At 40.1% G+C, this 21,029-nt stretch overlaps 3 protein-coding genes and 1 pseudogene across 5 annotated transcripts in view; 1 reads left to right on the forward strand and 3 right to left on the reverse strand.

The window, feature by feature from the left end:
• The window catches only part of RNF13 (ring finger protein 13), a 155,030-nt gene extending 148,968 nt beyond the window's left edge, over positions 1-6,062 (forward strand). The window contains exons 9-10 of one of the 2 annotated variants that reach the window (XM_036849795.1): positions 4,295-4,375; positions 4,653-5,622. In XM_036849795.1, the coding sequence (XP_036705690.1) occupies positions 4,295-4,375; positions 4,653-5,017 (446 nt within the window). In that variant the 3' untranslated portion in view covers positions 5,018-5,622. Of the gene's footprint in view, positions 1-4,294; positions 4,376-4,652 lie in introns of both variants that reach the window. The other variant, XM_036849794.1, reaches the window with a different exon arrangement.
• Positions 6,063-8,890: 2,828 nt separating this feature from the next.
• Positions 8,891-15,495, reverse strand: PFN2 (profilin 2). Of its 2 annotated transcripts, none has more exons than XM_036849798.1 (3): positions 15,303-15,495; positions 12,931-13,123; positions 8,891-10,570 (listed from the first exon to the last, which is right to left on the reverse strand). In XM_036849798.1, the coding sequence occupies exons 1-3, from the start codon at positions 15,432-15,434 to the stop codon at positions 10,473-10,475; spliced, it is 423 nt and encodes a 140-aa protein (XP_036705693.1). In that variant the 5' UTR covers positions 15,435-15,495; the 3' UTR covers positions 8,891-10,472. The 2 variants fall into 2 exon arrangements, with proteins under 2 accessions (XP_036705693.1, XP_036705692.1); XM_036849797.1 differs by having other exon boundaries at positions 8,891-10,247; positions 15,303-15,494.
• An 18-nt stretch (positions 15,496-15,513) lies between these two features.
• On the reverse strand, positions 15,514-17,319 carry LOC118894103. Its single transcript, XM_036849796.1, has 2 exons — positions 15,745-17,319; positions 15,514-15,589 (listed from the first exon to the last, which is right to left on the reverse strand). The coding sequence occupies exon 1, from the start codon at positions 16,379-16,381 to the stop codon at positions 15,755-15,757; it is 627 nt and encodes a 208-aa protein (XP_036705691.1). The 5' UTR covers positions 16,382-17,319; the 3' UTR covers positions 15,514-15,589; positions 15,745-15,754.
• Positions 17,320-18,982: 1,663 nt separating this feature from the next.
• LOC118894564 lies at positions 18,983-20,697 on the reverse strand (annotated as a pseudogene).
• Positions 20,698-21,029: the final 332 nt, after the last annotated feature.

Genomic DNA, 21,029 nt, shown 5'->3' on the forward strand with positions numbered 1-21,029 from the left:
AAATCACCCTGGCTGCTATGGAGAAAAACCATATGGGGCAGGAATAGAAGGGTAGGAACAGAAGAGGCTCTTAACAGTAATCCAGGCTACTGGACCAGCGTAATTGAGGAAACAAGAGAAAAGGGGACAGATTGAGGATGTTTTACAGATAAAAGTTTACAGGACTTGGTGACGCTGAATGTAAGCTCTAAGTGAAAGAAGCATCAAGGACATGCCCAGGCCTGATAATCAGTTCATGCTACTGCAGTGGCTGCCTTAAGTCTTGTGTGCTTCCTATTCTGATGGGTCAGTGCCTTTGCTGTATCTGATGACCCAAGGTTTGGGGGGAAAACTAGGGAGGAGCAGGTTTACAGGGGAATATCAGAGTTCTGCCCACTTACATATTATAACATTCCTAGATTGATGAGACTTAAGTGTCTGGATGAAAATTTTCTGAAACAGTATTCAAATAACAATAATATGAATAACATTCCAGATAGAAGCATTCCATATTGTTGCACATAACAGACATGAATCTCACCCTTCCTGCAGCTTCTGAACATCTGTCCACTAGTGAATTAGCTAAGTCTTTGTTTGAGAAAGCCTGGAAGGGGTTTTTATATCAGGTTATCTCAAGCTAATCACTATTGGCATTTTATATGGGAAAATTCTTTGTTTGAGGGGCTGTCTAGAGCATTATAAGATATTTAATAGCATCCCTGGCTTACTAGATGCCAGCAGTACCAACTCCCAGTTGTGAAAACCAAAAATGTCTCCAGATATCACCAAATGTCCCTGGGGGGCAAAATCCTCCCCATTTGAGAACCACTGGTTTATAATAAGCAACAGAACTTTCTAGCATGGTGCTGATCGTAACAAAACTAACATCTATTAGCACTTGTTATAGCCGCTTTATCTTATGCTACCAGAACCACTGGACAAATTGGTTAATTTAAAAAATCTGCTAAATTTGAAAATTATTTTTAAAGATATATAAATGCCTTAAATTTGTTTTTAACTTAAATATAAAACCACTTTACAATTGTTTGATGTTAGGCCACTGTCTTGAATATGAATCTATTGACTGGATTTCCAAGTTGTCATGTTACATGATGCACTTTCTACCATTCTGAGTTTTGTGTATTTTAAAATGGGACAAAAATTTGATTCTGCTTTCATTCTTTTTATTGATACATAAGTTTGTCTGGTCTTTTAGATTTCTCACCCATACCTCATTTAATCACATTTTGGCTGGAGAGGGGTTGGGGGAACTAGCTTTATTAAGTGTCTGTCAACCTTTCAGATAAAAGCGAAAGTCTTTTACACTCACAGTTCAAGGGCTGCTGAATACTTAATTACCCTAAGTGCAGCCAACAGGTTCACTGACCATTGCCACTAGATCTTTGCCACTAACAAGCACGTGAGGTATTAGAGAGCAGCCTCCTAGCCACAGCCTTCATAAGCCAGTATGCCTACAGAGCCAGTTTGATCAGGTGGAGACTGGCTAAGAGGTACTGTATGTGCCAAACACTATGTAAAGTACTCTACTCGATTCTCTTTTAATCCACAACATTCCTAAAACATAGATATGTTAATATTTTTGTTTTGCCTTTGAGAATACTGAAACATAAAGATGGTGTCTTGCACAAGGTTACATAGCTAATAAATAAAATGATCAGGCATTCTAACATATGCTTTACCGTTTCATCACAAGTCCAAGGCCATGGGCGTTAATTCTCTACAGAGCACTAGGCTCCAGTCTGGTCCGTGATCACACATCACACCTTTAAATCTTCAAAGTAAGTGCTGTGGCTAGAAAACTCGGGAGGTCAATATAAATCTATCACTTGAAACAATTCAAAGGATTGATAGTAAAGCATCAATTCCATATGTGTAGGCTAACCCAAATACTACTTGTATTCATTTCCTATTGCTGTGGTGACTGATTACCACAAATTTAGCAGCTTAAAACAACACAAGTTTATCTTACAGTTCTGTAGGTTAGAAGTCCGACAGGTCTCACTGAGCTAAAATCAAACATTCTTTTCTGGAGGCTCTAGGGGAAAGAATCCATTTCTTTGCCTTTTCCAGCTTCTAGAGGCCACCATGTTCCTTGGCTTGTGACTCCCCACTTCTGTCTTCAAAGCCAGTAACACTCATCTCAAGGTCATCTTTAGGTGGGCCGGCGGAGGAATCCTCCCAAGTTTCAGTACCAAGGTTAAACTGGTGCTTCTCCTGAGAAGTTCTGGTTTTCTTCATCTTATGGGCTCTGTAGTTCACATATTGGTTGTTGTTCACACTTTAGTTTGGTGACTAGGGTTCTCAGAATGAAGTTTATGGGCCTTGTTAGCAACTGTACAGGACTATTTATTATACATTTATGGATACTAATCTTACTCCTAGTTTCATTACCTTCCCTCCCTTTATCTTTCTTTCACTTCAATTCCCAAAGCTATCTGTTTTATTCCTTGACATTGCACACATTTTTCTAAGCCATCTCAAGTTTTTCAGGTAATAAAAGTGAGTACAAAAAAAAAAAAAAAAAAAAAAAAAAGCCGGTAACACTGTATCTTCCTGACACCTTCCACATCTCCGACTCTGAACTTTTCTGCCTCCTCCTCACAGTTTTAAGGACCTTGTGGTTACACTGGGCCCACTCGGATAATGCAGGATAACCTCCCTTACCTTAATAAAATGAGGCTTAGAGCTGTGGCACAGCTTTGGACCAGTTTGGTCCTGATCAGTTACTTTAACGGAATCTGTTTTGAATGGGCATTTTCACAAAGTCTGAGACTGAAAGTTTGATTTGTGTGAGAAATCAACATGATTGAATTGCTTAATATATTAAAACTGTCCTCAAAGCCCAGGTAAATGGATCAACTGTGTAATTACAGATAATTATAGATATGTGGGAGTCCTTTAGTATTTTAAGGGTATAATCAGTCTCACCAAATCCCACACAGGAGGTTCTAAGAGAACCCTGCATTTGTTATAGAATGTATTTGATAGGTGATACTACAGTAACCAAATTCAAGATACTGAACAAAAATTAGTAATCTTCATTAAAGCTTTCTATTTAGGACTTCTCCTGAATGTGCTATTTTAAATGACTATGGATGTTAAAGGGATTGTTTCAATTAGAACTATTATTCTTTTCTTTTTTAAAAAATTATTTATTTATTTTATTTTTGGCTGCGTTGGGTCTTCGTTGCCGTGCATGGGCTTTCTCTAGGTGTGGCGAGCAGCTGTGCAGGCTTCTCCTAGCGGTGGCTTCTCTCTTGTTGCAGAGCACGGGCTCTAAGCGCACAGGCTTCAGTAGTTGTGGCACGTGGGCTCAGTAGTTGTGGCTCGCAGGATCTAGAGCGCAGGCTCAGTAGTTGTGGCGCATGGGCTTAGTTGCTCCGCGGCATGTGGGATCTTCTTGGACCAGGGCTGGAACCTGTGTCCCCTGCATTGGCAGGCACATTCTTAACCACTGCACCACCAGGGAAGTCCCGATTCTTTTCTTTTTTTGCGTTATGTTCATCCAGCCTATCTATCCAGACAATGGCTTTATTTCTGACAAGCCTCCCAATGTGGTTGCCCTGAGTGTGGGATAGGCAATGACTTTAACTGTCTTTTGTTTATAAAGGTGATCAGCTCAACAATAAGGAATTGAAAAGGCAGTGATATTAATAACAAACACCATTTAGTGAATACCTCTGTGCTTGGCCCTTTATCTCATTTTATCCTCACAATTCTGCGAGGTAGATGGAATCTTTCTACCAATAAAAGAACTGTATGTTAGAGGCTAAGTAACTTGCCAAGCACCACAAAACTAATAAATGTTGGAAGAGATTTGAAGCTCAGTATACCTCATTCTAAACATTTTTATTCACTAATATATTTTTAAAAATTTGAGTATGTTCTAACATGTTTCCATTTTTACTTAAACGACTCAGAGACCTTAAGATATCTAAATCGTGAAATTTTGTCATCTTTGGCATAAAATATTTCAAAACTAGCATTTGAATAGTTATGTAAAACAGTAATGAATTATTACATTAAAATCTTTTGCAAAGGTAATCAAGGTAAACAAATTTGACATCCATTTTAAATTTCTTATTGTAGGTAAAAGGTTATTTGATTTAAAACTTCAGGTTCCTGAACTTCAACTTGAAGCAGCTCTCTGATCTTAGAGAAAACAAAGAGGTATCATTTAAAAGATAAAACAGAAGGCATTTAAAATAACTGACTGAGGAAGAACTTGAAAAGTTTAAAAAGTTAAGAATACTCCTCTACGTGTTTTAATTAGTTTTACTATTTTCTGTCATAGGAGATGAGTATGATGTATGTGCCATTTGTTTGGATGAATATGAAGATGGAGACAAGCTCAGAATCCTTCCGTGTTCCCATGGTATGAATAATTACATACTGCTTTGAATTTCTGTAGAGAGTAATTTATACTTAGGTTCAGTATTAGAGAGACAGAAGATAGTTATTAGCACACCATAAGCCAGGCCCTGTACTAATCAGTGATCTCATTAAGGGATGGAGCTGTGTTTATAAAAATTTACAAGCTTTTCTTCTCTTGTTCCTATATGATACATATAGATCAGAACATGAATAAACATTAAAAATAATGTTCTCAACTACAATGTACTACCTAAAAGATGTATATTTTGCTTCAACAGCTTATCATTGCAAGTGTGTAGATCCTTGGCTAACTAAAACCAAAAAAACCTGTCCAGTCTGCAAGCAGAAAGTTGTTCCTTCTCAAGGCGATTCAGACTCTGACACAGATAGCAGTCAAGAAGAAAATGAAGTGTCAGAACGTACCCCTTTACTCAGACCTTTGGCTTCTGTCAGCACCCAGTCATTTGGGGCTTTGTCGGAATCCCGCTCACATCAGAACATGACAGAATCTTCAGACTATGAGGAAGAGGACAATGAAGACACCGACAGCAGTGATGCAGAAAACGAAATTAATGAACATAGTGTTGTGGTCCAACCGCAGCCTGACGGTGAACAGGATTACAACATAGCAAACACTGTTTGACCTCCAGAGGGTACTGGGTTATTTCCCTTTAAAATGTTTATTTAGGCATATAGTTTTTTTGCTCCCTTCAGAGATTTCTGTAGAAATAACTTATTTTTTAGTATTCTACAGGTTAATCAGATTACCGAAACAGGTTTTTTTGATCTGGTATTTATCTGCAGGAGTGTACTTCATTTCACTAATAACTAATATAGACTGGTGCTGTAACTCAAGCATCAAATCAACTCTTCTTTTGGAATGAAATATAGCCAAAACATTTTTAAAAAAATTCCTCGGTATAGCTTACAATTAAAACCTAGATCACAGTATGCAAATGTTTCATGTTTTTACACACAAGGTCAGTGCTGTGGCCACCTAGCATGAGCTAAGCCAACTCCCATCTCCATAAAGTTACCTAGAGTTGTTGAGCTGGAATATGCTTGTTCTGGTATTTCTGCCATCATTAGTGAGAGGCAACAAGGTAAGTTAGCATTTTTCTTCCTATCAGCACCACAGAGACTCAAAGCTGTCTTTTTCCTTTCTATTGCCAAGTAGTCTTATCGTGATAGGAACAGTCTGTACTAGGGCAGATTGCAAAAGGTTTTTTTTTTTTTTTTTAAGGTTTTTAATACTATATACAGTGTTATGTATGAACTTGACTTATTGGCTAATGTCTCTGGACTTTACTTACTGAATTTCAGTATCCTTAAGGATTTTGTGTTGTTGTGATCAAAGGAAAAAGAAAGTGCTGTATAAAAATACCAGACTTCAGTAATTGTTAATACACAGATCATATACCTCTTAATAAAGAGCATCTTATGCTAATTAGCCCTGCTAAACTATGTACAGGGGAAATTGTTCAAGTATTGGATTTGCAAATATTGCTTATGTTTAACAGAACTAATGATGTATTTAAACAATGTATTATGAAAAGCTAAATTATACATTATTGTAACTATGTAGAAAATACAGACTTATGTATAATCAATCAAACTGTTAAGAATTTTTATATGGCCTTGTATGAAGGGAGTTTGAATGTTAATAAACACGTTTTCCACTTTAAAAACTGGCAAATATTTGTTCTGCTGTAGTATTACCTACATTAACCGTATTTATATGCACAGCACTTTTTAACGGTATAATGATTAAGGTAATTTAGGTTAGATAAATGCACATCACCTTAGAATTTTCTACAAAGGAACTGCTCACAAGCAATTAGGTAATCCCCCCAAAAGTTAAAACTGCAGCCAAAATCATTCCAACAATAGTGTGTATTATGGTACCTTCTTGCAATTATGATACATCCCTTACAGTAGACTGCTGTATAGCCTCGAAAAGGTAAACATCTAGATGTATCTGTATTGACATGGGAAATTGATTGATATTGTGAACAAAAGCATATTAGAGAATAGTTAAGTATACTAGTTATATTAGCCTTTTGTTGTAAAAAGAAAAATTTTAATACATTTTTTAAAAATGTAACACTATTTGGGGAAATTTCACTTTTTTGAACTTTTTTTTTTTTTAATTCTTATAAGCAACAACAAAAAATGAGTTATTTCCACTTAGGAAAATCAAAAGTTGAATTCTTCATCATACTCCCACACCCACCCTGCCCCACAGAAATAACACGCCTGAGAAACAGAGTATTAGTTTACTATGGTAGTTAAGCCAAAGCTATGGAATTTGACACACTTGTGTGATCCTAACTTTTCTAAACCTGTTTGGTCATTTGTGTTAATTTCATTTATCCTAAAAGTAAAGTAGGGTGTGAGGACAAAACACTGAGCTCAGTGCCCGGCACATAAATATAAAATAAGTAATAGTTTTTATAATTATTGAAGTAAATAATAAAAACATCATACTATTTTTTTTTTTAAGAGGGAAAAAGTTAAAAGTCAGTGTAACGTGTATCAGATGTTCTATTCCCTCAGTCTTTAATCCACAGTTCAAATCAAGGACTTGGTTCCTTCAAATTTAAGTTACGAGTTTTTCGGAGGCAAAAATAAATTTTTTTTTTGAAACACCAAACTCTTAGTTGTTAAAAATATATATACTTAACAGCACTGTCTAGGACTGTTACTAGTTCTCTTAATAGTCATTTGAAATCTCTTATAATTTCTCTATGGTATAACTATACAGTTTTTTTAATAAGACGTTGAATAAAATTAAAATCCCACTTCTATTAAAATATATATTCCTAATTTAAAATTTTTCTGATTTTAGAAGTATAGTCACCTGGAAACTTACCTGAGAGAAAAATTTATATTTTGCCTTCAGAAATACATATGTAAAATACATTATATACTGCATATATTTATCCTAGTATATAAAATTCATTGGTGAGCATTTTCTTACGTAATTCTTCAATGACTGTTTTATCTTTTGGACATATAGTCATTTATTCGACCCATAACCCTGCAAGTTAAATTTTGTAGTTTTCCAAGTTTAGTTATTCTAAGTAATGCTGTGGTAGCGACATTCTGCTATACGAATTTATATAGCTCCACTTCCTTAGGTTAAATTCCTAAGAACTAAGTACACAAAGCAAAGACACATGTATATATTTTCATAAGTGTCCTTCAAGCGAGACTGTGGGAAGGGGGCCAATGACTAGTTTCATTCATTAATGATACAGTTGCCCTCTGCCATCCTCTACTCCCCTACCCACACCTCCAGCATATACACAGTCCCCTCACCTACTTACTATAGGTTCATTCAGTAAGGGTTTCACAAGTCTGGTTACTGCTTTCTAATTAGTTACCCTAACAGTTCTTTACAACTAAAGTATAAATATATATATATTACCATAAAATCATGAATCATCACAACCCAACCACCAGATTTTCATTTGACCCACCTCCTGTTCCTAACAAGGATCTTAACAGGTCAAGAAGTTTTACTGTTGTTTTACAATTCTAAGCTATGCCCAGCTATCAAAGTAGCCCCAAATCCATATCCTCCATTATCTTTACATCCCTGTATGGACAATCAAATTCAGAATTGACAACGTCAAAGAAAAAAATTTTAATTATGCACAGTATATTTTAAGTAAGGCAAAGAGATTAACTCCCATTCCCTAAACCCACCCTTTCTCAAACGGGTAGCATACAGTTCACTTAAAATGAATCAAGACCGACCTACTGTTTCTAAAGGGACTTCTGGAATCTTCATCTCCAGGGTAGAAATCCAGAGCCCAGAATCTGCATTATAACCAGCTCCCCAGTTTTGCTTAGACCCACCAACTTTTGAACTTGGAGCTTCCGCTTGACAGTTCGTGATAATCATTTATCTGAATAGTATTAAACATATTTACTAAACTTCAGTACATCTCAGGGACCTTATGACATCTGGGATTAAACTATTACCTAGTCATAGTTAACATGTCACTCCAAAGCCAGAAACTGCAAGACATCCCAACTATCTTTTATGCTTTTTAAGGAACGTCTTCCCTTATGTGAGAGTCCCAGCTGGCTGACTTCAGCCTGCCAACATAGCCTCCAAATTGAAAGAAGTCATATGACAGTTCAACACAGAAGAATCCACAATGCAGAAACCCTTCTTGGTATTGGGCCCCTTACTGCTCATTAGATTTCACATCAAGAGACCAGCAACAAGACAAAAATATTTAATTTCTAGTGGATAAGTCAATTTTTGCCTCATAAGCCTGAAAATTAGCCTGAAATGACTACAAGCCATTTTTAATAGAGCAAAGCCTACTGAAAATAAATTCCCAGGCACTCATTTTATGATAAATACTAAAGGAAATGGAGTAGGCCATCAGCTGAATTTTTTTTTTAATTTTATGCTTGTAGCAGAGTATATTCCCATTGTATCAAAAATCAACTGTAACAGTAAGCTAACAATTTATATAAACAACAGGAGTCTAAAATATTTGGTTGGAATAAATTTATTTCATCTGTCTGTAAACAAGGTGTTTAATAGTTATGGCATTTTTTTAAATGCATATTAAATCAGATGAGTTAGACTGTATCCCAGATGTAACAAAGTGCAGGGAAAGAAATGGACAAATCAGCAACAAGATTTGTTCTTAAATCTGTACATTATCCACAAGGCCCAAACAATAGAAGCAAATACTAGAATGTCCCTAAAGTAGTGCCATTCGAAAGAAACCTTTAAGAGGTCGGTTAAAATCCATCTCACAATAGCAACAGTTCATTTTAACAATTGTATGGCACAGAATACATATGAAAAAAATTCATCACAAGACAACCAAGTCCACAATAATGCAACTTCATATAAAAACTCAAGCTGCAAATAAAAATTGGTCCTATGAAGAACAAACTGGACACACTCCAGATGGTTATGTTGGGATACCAAATGTCCATAATGGCAGCCTTTTACAATTTTACTAAAGAGTAGAGCTGGTGTGCAAAGAAAAAGAGGAACAAAAATGTGAGCTATTGCAATGATGGAATGTCCCTGGGGATTCAATCAGTATGGTTACTATAAGGTCATGGGAGGAAGTGCCTTTGCTCTTGTTTTGCAGTTGCACTTGTCATATGTCCTGTAGACACTATGAAAAAAGATGTCTTTACTCAAGTGCAACAGCAATACTAAAAGCAAACTACTGCAGCTCTCAATAGCTCATCTACAAAAGGAATATTAATTGGTTAAATAAACCAGGCACTGCATGAAAGAAGATGGAAGCAAACCAAATACCTATGTGCGAAGGGAGGGGGTGGGAAAAGAGGAGTGAAGGAAAGACGCATGCACTTTTTCCTCCCAACCATGCGCTACAAAAGGAAGACTAAATGAGCTAAGTAAATGCTCAAAGTGCTGAAAGACACTGATCAAATTAGAGATTGTACAACCGGCACCTTGCTTAATATTAACTTATTTTAGTAATCAATATCCCATTAATGGCTAAGACAAAGTGATGCCCAACTTGGCATGCCCCCTCCCCCCAAATTTCAAGGTATCATGCAAATCATTACTGTGCTGCAATTATGTTGCCAGATAAGGTTGGTTACATACAGTGGTTAACATACAAATGATCCATTGGGCAAACAGGAATCGTGACATTAGAAAATAGGTAAAGAAAAATTAGCTACCATCTATAGTCTGGTAGCACTGTGACCGTAATCGGGGTGGTGATGAAGACAGTTGCTAGGTAGATGGGGAGAGGCTGCTTACACATCAGACCTCCTCAGGTATAAAGCGAGTTCATATGCTTTCTTGTTAAGTGTGCCTCCGTGGACACCTTCCTTTCCCATGACTATAACCAATGCTGGAGTACACAAGGAAACAAAACAAAAGTGAACAGAATTATTTAAGGGGGGTGAGGGCAGAAAGAAAGACACCTTTCCCCACCAACAGAGGGATACAAAGGAGACACAGGTTCATACCCCATCACCCTGCATTGCTAATAAAATTTCCAGAATTAAGACTCAAGCTTACAGCTAGGAAAGTTTAAGAGCAATTTTTCCCTAATACTTAACAGTCTGCCTAGCAGCTAGAACCCAGAGTCTCTCAAGTATTTTGCCATTGAGTATGCCTTCTTATTCAATCCGCCTCCATGGACCCCTTCTTTTCCCATTACAAAGACCAAGACTGAAAGAGAAAGAAGAAAAGTGTTTCAAAAGAAGTGTTAATCAAGAGAGTCCCATAAGTTTTAGCAGACAGAACCCCATTAGTAAGTTAACATTAAGTTAGTTTTCCATGAACAACGAAGCACTGAAGTCAGCCAGGTCTCCAAAAAGGAGAACTTTCAAACTAGTAATGTGCTGAAAACATTTTGACTGTTAACTGTATCTTATAAGTCCAATCAGTGCAGCTGCAATGCTCTATAAAAATATCTTTACACGAGCTAGCGAAAAAGAAGTGTGATCATTTATCTTTTTTAATTTTTATTTTATAGTGGAGTATAGATGACTTACAGTGTTGTTTTAGTTTCAGGTGTACAGCAAATGATTCAGTTATACATATACCTACACCTATTCTTTTGCAGATTCTTTTCCCTTTTAGGTTATTATACTGAGTAGAGTTCCCTGTGCTATACAGTAAGTCCTTGTTGATTATTTATTTTCTATATAGTATTGTGTATCTCTCAATCCCAAACTCCTAATTTATCCCTGCCCCCACCACCTTTCCCCTTTGGTAACCATAAGTTTGTTTTCTAAGTCTGTGAGTCTGCTTGTTTTGTAAATAAGTCCTTTATATATTTTTTAGATTCCACATATAAGTGATATCATATATTTTTCTTTCTCTTACTCCATTTAGTATGATAATCTTTAGGTCCATCCATGTTGCTGCAAATGGCATTATTTCATTCCTTTTAATGGACATTTATCTTTTATACAGAGCAAAAAACTTCTGATTAGTCTGACAAACACATATTAAACTGGTCCCCAAAAAATAAACTTAAAAAAAAAAATTAGGTAATTATTTACTTATAAAATTCTCCCCAAATTTAACTGCTTGATTAAGTACCAACTATTAAGTCTTACCAGTGGGGCTAACTGTATCTATTATTTCCAGAGGAAAACCAAGACCGAATTTTAAACGGCATTTTCAGTGCCATTCAGAAAAGGACAAATTAAAAGTACCAAAGGCCTGTGCTTACTATATCCTCTCTGTGTTAGCTTTGTTTTTAATTGAGTCTAAAATCCTAAAATAGATTTACTATTTCCAACAACAGGTTCTTCTATGATGCAGTTCAAAGGTCTATTGTGAAAATATTAACATATGTACATATGTCAGATGTTATATTCACTGCCACTAGATGTCAGTAGTGCTGTATGGTATGAAAACATTCTCATTTTTACGTCACATGGTTGATGCTTCTTTTTAATATATTTATCTGAGCTCAGGTAATGTTTTAGAGATTTGTCTACTATTTCACAGTCATCTAATTTTCCTATAGAGAAATACTCATAAGCATCAACTCACATCAGAACAAGAGTAACCTTTAGGACAGTCACAGGGAGTTGGTAGGACCACTGCAGTAAATTACGGCTCAGAGTAGCTTCAAGTTTCTTCCCATGGTAGATGTGGTCTCAAAATTAGATGTGCCAAGTCTGCTATATGAGGCTACACAAGCCCTCTTTATTTACAAAACATTTACACAGGTTAACACATTTAAATGTATCTGTAAATCAACTAGATGTCATAATAAACCTCAGTTTTAAAAGTTTCTTTCAAAAAAGTAGTGAGATTTATTTAGTACAGTAAGAATTTCTGCAGTGTTGACAATAGTCAGGAAACACCAGAATTTCTGGACCAGTATATAAATGAAACATAATTTCCTAGTTTTCGAATAAATCAGACACACTTAGTCTTTGAAAATATTTTAGTAAGTGGAAAACTTACTTCAAAACCCTCATTCTAATTATTTCTCTCTTCCCTAGCAATGTTTCTAATAGAAATATGAGCCAATATTAACTCTTCCTTTTTTATGCTGAATAGTGAATGACTAAAATGTAAGCAAGAAAGAAAAGAGATCCAAAGGTCAAAGACCCAAAGGGACTAAAGGAACCAATTTGAATGATTTAACAATCTGAATAACTAACAGTTGAAGAGACAAATTGATTTTTTTTAACTTTTTATTTTATATTGGAGTAGTATAGTTGATTAACAATGTTGTGTTAGTTTCAGGTGTACAGCAAAGTGATTCAGCTATCCATATATTAGAGGCAAATTTAGATGTTCAGTTTACTAAAGTTGAAACTGAAAAGATGATATGAATATTCTATTTGAGAATAAAGTCAGGATCTCAGAGGTTAGGCTGTGTATGCAGCTGCTGTAGAGGAAGTAAATCTTCAGCAGTGCCTCCTTCAGTGCTGGGCAGTTCACAAAAACCACCTTAAGAGCCTTTACGGACTCTTTTAACACTTTATTCAAAATGTTAAAGAGACTGCTTAATCACTTGTAACGTGGCATGCAACTTTCAACCAAAAGGGTGCCTTGCTTACCTCTCCCAGCTCTGCCGACGGCAACGTTGTATGTTGGCTCCCCACCTTGACTCTTTGTCCGGATGTCCATTGTGCAGTCACCATCCACGTATAGGCTATCTCTGATCACCGAGCACTTCTTTGCGCCAAGAGTCAAACCATTGGTAAAGAAACCTTCCCGGTCTTTTCCTACGATCATATCTATTTCTACTGGCTGTCCCCCCGCCACCCCCCCCCGCAGCCCCCAACCAAAAAAAAAAAGAAAAGAAAAAGAGAGAAAAGAAAAAAGTTATAGTTAATTCCTTGCCTTGGTATAACAGCAAAGACTGCCAAGTTTGTACTACCACTACAAGACATCCACGTTTCAACAATGTAAAATCAAGTTTCAGTCTTTTCTAAAAAATTACTTAATCCTACATGGTGACATGTTTTATATCAGTCAGTTAATTAGATTTCACAGTTCAGAGTGTAGTCTGGTAACCAAGACCAGTCTACGCAAAGAATCTCTAGTTGCTAGTTGACACTAGATAAACTGCAAACTTAAGAGTTATTTATAAACTGTTTCAAGTCAGGTGGTACCTGAAGTACTTACATAATGGTAAAGATTCACCTAAAAACTTTCAACAAAAGCTTATCTATCATAATCAGTCACGTTACAGTCATGTGGCATCAAATTTAAAGTTGTTTGCAAGTCTCCTAAAATAACGGCCATGCTTGGCAGACCTGTTTTCACTTCTACTCACTTCAAACAGCTTGAAATATCCCCCATAGTATTAGTATGAACTTCAAGCCCTAGACTTCAGCGCGTCCCCAAATTCATATTTCCCTCCTCTCTATTATTCTAGCCGCTTACTCCTTTTTCTCTGCAACTTCCCTTCCCCTACCACCTCAGTAATCAGTTTTCTTTCTGGGCAAACGCAAAGAGGATTCTGTCCGCAGCACTGCAGTAGGCAACGGTAAAGAACAGAGAAAATGGAGGGAGACTGGGAAAGAAACTGAGGTAGCGACCAAAACCGGAAAGGAGAAAACGTGCATTCTAACATTCCATGAATAAGAAGGAAGGCGTCGCCCCCATCAGAACTGCAGAGTCATAGCAGGCCCCAGCCATTTCCAAGCACACTCCTGCAATCTTCCCGGCCAGACAGCGGGAACTCACACACAAAGACAAGAGGACCGCAGAAAAAAAAGTTGATCACCAGATGCCAATTCTCTGTAAGAACTGTAGTCCACTGCGGTAACAGGAAACCTGAAAGTACTTGTAGCAAGGACTGAGTTCTACACCGCTAGATCTTAAACCATGTTAAGCAGTACAAGAATAATTAGTAGCACCCATAATAGGAGGCCTGGATTTGGGCGTCTGATAGGAAGGGGGCGTGAAGCTTAAGAAATTAAGAGAATGGTCCTGTATTTGATATAATCGTCACAATTTTAGAATGAGCCTTGTGCAGAAAGAGGCAAAACAATAAAGCAGCACTGGAGGCTTAGTGACAATTATCCCCCAGACATGCGGCAACCGAGCCAAACCACCAAGTCACAGAAAAATCAGGCAGCGTGAAGCATAAATCTGCATTAGTGCCTTTACTACCACAACTAAAGAGGGAGGGACTTGGAGGACTGAAGTGTCCCCTTGATCTTCGCAGATTACTGAAAGCCCCTTCAAGCACCCCCTTTTTTAGAGCTATGTTGCGTAACTGGGGATAACGGTGTATCGATGAATCTCCATAGGAGGAAGAGAGAAATCAATGGCAGTTCGCCATCTTGGAGAATTAAAAAAAAAAAAATCCTATGGAGCCTGAGCTGTAGTCGAGATTCACGAATCCACCTACGTTGTCGGTGTACATTTCTCGCAAGCCTCGGAGGCCTGGACACCGGCAAACCTCCGGCAAGTGGCCGCGAGGATCCCGGGGGCCGGGCAGCCGCCGCCTCTCACAGCCCGCGGCGCGGGCGGCGCGCTGTCCCCGGAGCGAGGGGCGGCCCGGCCGCCGGAGGACCCCCACCCGGGCCCAGCGCGCCCCGGCCCGGCCCCTCCGGTTCCCGCTTCCACCCCGGGACGTACAAAGCGAGCCTCGGGGCTTCCAGGGGACCCAGGAGGACCGAACAAGGGGGAAAGGCCCCCCACCTCTGAGCCGGCGCGTACCCCCTCCCACAGCCTCACCCGGACAGGCACTGGGAACGCCGGGGAGCCGGGCCGCCGCCCCCGCCAGTCAGCGCAGACCCGCCGAGAGGGAGTCCCCGGGCCTCCGGCTCTCCGCCCGCCCGGCAGCCGCATCCTCGGCGCCGGCCGCCCCGCACACCTGCCGGCGCGGCCCTCCCGGTGGCCCGGCTCCGCGCGGCGGCGCCCCCACGGCCGGCCCCGCTCGGGTCCGCGTCCCCAGGCCACCGCCGGTCCTCACCGTAATGCTCTGGAAGACGCCCCCGGCTGTGGCTGCCCAGACGTATTTGGCGTCGCAGTAGCCGACAATGGCGGCCTCCTGGCAGCAGCCATCGCACATCAGGTTATCCACGTAGCTCTGCCAACCGGCCATCTTCGAGCCCTTCGCACTGCAGCGGGGACGGCGAGAAGCAGCAGGCGCAGCGGCGGCGGCGGTCGCGGGCGGCGGCGGCGGCGCGGGGGGAGGCGGGGCGGGGGCGAGGAGGAGGCGGCTCTGCGCAGGCACCGACCGCCCCCTTCCCCGAGGAGCTGCGGAGGGAGGACGTGGGGACGGCGGTGAGGGACGAGCTGCGGAGCGCGCCCGGACTGGCCGCCCTTCCGCCCGCAACCGCGGGACTGACTAACCAGCAGCGGGAGGCTGCGGAGCTGCTCTGCCAGCGACTGCAGCGGCGACTGCTCCTTACCGCGCTTCCCTCAGCTCTCCGCCGTTTCCACGGGGCGTGCGCGAGCGCGTGCGTGCGATCCTTCCGCGGCGCGCCGGATCGGAGGGTCCCGGCGAGGGAGGGGGAGACTGAGCGGGACGGACGCGGAGGGATACCGGCCGGGGCAATCACGGCCGCCACGTGCGGGAAGCGAGACCCGGGAGCGGCGGGGTCGTTGGGGGTGGCTGAGTTTCGGACCCGGGGCCTGCAGAGAGGGCGTCTTCCTCGTCGCACTCAGCACCCCAGGGACGGCCTTGTGGGAAGCCTCGGAGTCCCTGCGTCCGGGTTGTGAAACGCGTGTGTTCTGCGTCCGGTGGCTGGGAATGCGGAATCTTGCGCCTAGGTGTCGGATTGCAGAGTTGCCCTGGTGACGGGGATGCGGAGCGTTTACTCCTCTTTGTGGTGGGGGCGGGCTGGTAGCAGGGTCGCCCACTCTCATCTTAAGCGTCCCCAGTGGGACCCTCTGCCCTGGACCCTTCTGTCTCTTGGCCATAAAGGCTACCGAGCGGGCGCACTCCGGCAACCTGAAATCAGAGCTGGCGTTCGTGGCTTTCAGGAACGTTTCTGAGCTTTGCCGATCTTTTATCATTGTTTCATTTGGGTACCACGGGCCTCTCATTGTGTGGATTCATTGACAGGAAGAACCCCTCTTCCCCTTCCTTAAGGTTGCTTACGTGTGGCTAAATTGCTCGTAAATTGCGAACAAAACAGATAGCAACCTATGTAAAACTATTGGTTGCTAACTGGGAAAGTTACTGGTCGGTCGAAGAAGTCGCTGAATGTATAAAGAATTTGAAAATCTAGGGGTTCACTGTATGATCATGGTAATATTTCTGCTCTCGAAGGGTAAAATAATTTCAGGACCCAGATCTCAGAATGGCTTGTATTTACAAGGTAAACCATGGGCAGAGTCCCTGTGAATCTTGAGTGTTCTTTAGTAACCTCTGGGCGTTATGACTAGACCGGGAATTAGGAGACGTCCAAGACTTTCAAGTGAACAAAACGATCTGTCAATCAAGGGAAGAGAGCGTCTCAAAACGTTGAAAAGTTGATTTTCAAGTTTAAAGTTACTGTGTAAGGTCACAATTTGTGACAGGAGGATTACACAGAAGTAGCTCAGGAAAGAAAAAAACGTTGCTAAGCAATCTAATTGGTTCTGAAGTTTTCTGTTTTTTCTGCAGTTTGCTTTGAAATGTACAACTCCTGCAGGCAAGGGAGGAAAAGCACAGTAAGAGAAACTCCAAGTCCGGCTCCTATCAGACTGAGACAATGTATTCTCTCATGTTCTGATGATACAGAAAACCTGTGTGGTATAAAATGTGACAAAACTTGTTTCATTTTTGCAAGTGTGCTTCCCACCTGGTTTAGTCACACCTACTGGTTCTTGTTTACTACTCTGCTTTTTTGTGGTAGTTGTTGATGGTTTTAATCCTTCATTCTTACCAGTTTATCAACTTAAAAGTTAATGATACAATGTGCTGATAGCACGAAGTGTCATTGTAGGAATTCATCAAGCTGTACACTTCTTGATTTGTGCTGTTTGTACACGTTATAATTCAATAAACAGTAAAAAAGAAAAATAATGATAGTTTGAAATTGACTTATTAATCTACTCTGAAGTTTTTAAGATTCAATTTTTACACTATTATCTTCAATAGCAAAGAGATGCAAATAATGCATTCCATTCTTATTCTTTTATTGTTGTCTTCAAACAGCAAAAGGATTACATTAACTGAATATTCTGGATATTCAAATCTCAAAAGATTCTAAAGCACGTTGATTGGGTAAAACATAAGAATTTAGAATTCCTATCACTATTTTTAAAATATCTTTCAAAATATAACAATATTTTTAAATTACTGTTATACTTTTCCAACATCGTGTTATTTCTTTCCCAGAATTGCACAGTAAAATTTAATCAACTATGAAAAAAAATCTGTATAATAGACTAACTAGGTTTTACCGTTTAGATTTTGAGATGATACATTCAAAGAGAGTCTATTTACTGGCTCTTTTCAGTACTGTAATAAAAAAAAAAAAAATCTTGTGCCTGTTTTCTTTAGAACCAGACTCAGAGCATGCTGCCTTGTTTTCTATTTGTCTACAGTGATCTGTTCCTATTTCCTGTAACTATTGCTTACCACAAAGTGTTTCAAAAGGCATATGTAGAAGTAGAACACTGAGTTTTAGGAACTGGAAAGTTAAGTCTAAGAGAGTATCAATATGAGAAAAAATACCAATTTGTATCTTTCTCTCCTTTTTTTCAGAGTAACTGATCCCCTGCAGTGATAATAGTGATGTCTGGGCAGAAGCAGAGAAAAATCAAAGCTCTGTTGTTGATACAGATATCCAGATGTAGCTAATAACAATCAGTGGTAGCATATTTAAATGTGGAATGCATTATTATGCATTCTTTGCAAAATCTTTTATTCTTATTTAGGAAAACAGTAACTGTGGTAAATTAGATTCTTTAATGTATCAGTCAAGGATTACCTGAGCAATTTAAGTCCATGTGTAAATCATTTGACATTCTAGCAAAATACAAAGAAACAAGAAGTTGTAATTAAGATGTACTCAACCTTATAAACATTGGGGTAAGAACTAAAACTATATAATTAGCCCCAAAATAGTAAAACCCTAATTAACTAAGCCCACCTCAAGTCCTCAATTAACTAAAATTTTGACTTCCACACTTCATTTTTTTTTAAAAAAAACGGTGTTTTAATCATAAAAGCAATTGTCACAACAATCAAGAAAGTTTAGAAAATGGAGCAAAATCACACTTAATGCCACAAGCAATAAACATGTTATCTTTTAAATGTATTTACTCATTGTTTTGTGATTTTCACAGTAAAGAACAAGGAGTACCTACAATTCTGGATTTGTCTATTTTACCCTGAAACTATGAATTTTTGATTTTTATAGCCTAAGGTTGTTTAAGTTAAACAAGTTAAAATTGTCATATTTTTCTTTCTGATAAATTTAACTTTTAAGTAGTGGCCCTCTGTATCACTAGTACTGTTTTTTGTTGTTGTTGTTTTTGTGTGTGTGTGTCTTAAAATCTATTTTGTCAAATATTAAGGTAATTATCCCAGCTCTCTTTTTATTGATATCTATCTGATATATCTTTCCCATCTCCCTCCCCTTCCCCCTCCCTTTCTCCTCCTCCTCCTTCCCCTCCCCTCCTCCTCCTCCTTCCCCCCTCCTCCCTTCTCTTCCATCTCTCTCTGTCTCTCTCTCACTCTCACTTTCCCTGTCCTTAAACTTTACATGTCTCTTAACTTAGCTGGATTTTGGCTTTCTGTCTAATATGCAGTCTATCCTTTAATTTTTTTTTTTTTTTACTGTACAAAAAACAGTTTTATTAATTACCCCAACTGCATCTCTGTTCATGCTCTAGGTCACACTTGTTTCTCAGATTCGACCCAGGCTCACAGGCAAGTTACCAGATTAGCAAATAGGAGAACTGTTCTGCAAAACAGCGACTGTCAGCTTAAGGCATTACTAACATTGCAGAAGGAAGCAAGGTTACTAGGGAAGTGTGGACAACCCAGGATAATAATTTCTGGGACAGGAAACCCTCTGAAAGGGCCAGTCCATGCTGCTGCTGGGAGATGACACTCTTGCTCTGGGGAACAGGTCGCTCCTTTAAACCCATCCACAACATCACAGACAAAACGCTGTCTGTTCCTCGAGCTTGCAAGTTAGTTCTATAAAAAGCACTCTGGCCCAGAAGCCCCGACACGTCCACGGGCCTCTCAGAGCGCTCACTTTGTCCTCCCTGGCTGGAGCAGAGGAGGATGGAGATACATGGAAGGTTGGTCAGGTTCAGTTTTTTAAAATGAAATCACTACTAGAAATACGGAGCAAGGGGCAGAGACCCCTGCTGCAGTCACATGCTGAGTCATCGTCCTCCCAGAGAGGGGCTCCTACAGGTTCCTTCAGTCCATGGAGGTGCTCAGAGCAGGGCAGGCCAGGGTGGCCACGGAGCTGTGCCTGCCTCACCGCATGCCAAAGCACTGCTCCGGGCCAGCCCATGGGGCCGCCTCGCTGTTGCTGCCCCCTAGGTCCCCTTCTGCCCCACTCCCTTCCATGTCGTCCACGTCTTCCTCCTGAGTGGCATCCGTGGGACTCTTCTCCTTCTCCACCTTCTGCATCCCCTCTAGAGACTTCTGGTCATTGGAGTCCAAACTAGGGGACAAAAAAACAAAGGAAAGGCCTGAATCTCTGCCTTGCTTCTTCCTGGCTAATGCGTCATCTCCCTGGCGCAGCAGTGAAATGACCACCCAGTCACAGAGAAACTGCTAATGCCTGGCCTCTCCAAACAACTCCAGTTCCATAGGCAGGATGGAGGGAGTCCACCACTTAGTGCTGTACTATACTGGTCCATTGCTTCCTGATACTCACTGACAGCTACAAGGAGATCTAGGATCCGAGGCAGGACACAGTCACTCTGATTAGCTAGCGTGTTCCGCAGCAAAGCAATTCCATCTTCATATTTCTGTTCTCTGGTAAGTAGCTCTGCTTTTTTCACCACAGCCTTAATGTAGTTCGGCCTTTGGGTCAGGGCTTTATCTAATAAAGTTTTGCTTTCTCCTGTGTCACTGGGTCTTCGAGACAAATGGTGGCTAAAAGGGTAAGGGTCTGTGCATTTGCTCCTAGAGTTTTGTAAACATAGTTAGCCATTGCCGTTGCTTCACGAATACTGTTGGAGGCTAAGTAACATTCGATGAGACCTTCAAAACAATCTAAGCGACAAGGTGCAAGACGTATAGCCTCCCGAAAGTGGATTATTGCTTCTTGGACTCTGCCCATGTTTCTAAGTGCTGCTCCCTTAAGTAGCAAAGCTTGAACACTATTACTGTTCAGCTGGATGGCCTTGGCTCCTAAATAGAGGGCTCAGGAGTAGCGTTTTTCCTTTAATTTTTTATTCATGTGGAACTTGTATGTTCAATTTCTATTCTTTTAGTGTTACCCTGGAAATTTTACCATGCATATTTAATAGAACAAAGCTTTAAATTAAATAATATCTTAAACCCTCCAACCAGACAATCCAAGAACCTTAGAACACTTTAAGTCTGGTCACGCCTCTCCAGACTTTTTACACAGGTATTTATATACATGTATTTATATGTTTCCTATTTTATTTACTTACCATTCCTTCTCATATCTCAGACCATTACTTTATGATCCTTTTCTTCTTCCTAAAGTAAATATTTAGAAGTTCTTTTAGTGGAGGTCTCTTGATGGTAAACTCTCTTTTTGTT

This window comes from Balaenoptera musculus, chromosome 4 (genome assembly GCF_009873245.2).
Source record: "Balaenoptera musculus isolate JJ_BM4_2016_0621 chromosome 4, mBalMus1.pri.v3, whole genome shotgun sequence".
Classification (NCBI taxonomy): domain Eukaryota; kingdom Metazoa; phylum Chordata; class Mammalia; order Artiodactyla; family Balaenopteridae; genus Balaenoptera; species Balaenoptera musculus.

Excerpts from the sequence above, each read along its gene's own strand:
- LOC118894103 (XM_036849796.1), bottom strand. The coding sequence starts at position 16,381 with ATGAGAGGCCCGTGGTACCCAAATGAAACAATGATAAAAGATCGGCAA.
- PFN2 (XM_036849798.1), bottom strand. The coding sequence starts at position 15,434 with ATGGCCGGTTGGCAGAGCTACGTGGATAACCTGATGTGCGATGGCTGC. Across the intron at positions 13,124-15,302 it reads GCGTCTTCCAGAGCATTACG|CCAGTAGAAATAGATATGAT; the intron begins GTGAGGACCGGC and ends GCGGGGGGACAG. Across the intron at positions 10,571-12,930 it reads CGTCGGCAGAGCTGGGAGAG|TCTTGGTCTTTGTAATGGGA; the intron begins GTAAGCAAGGCA and ends TTTCTCTTTCAG.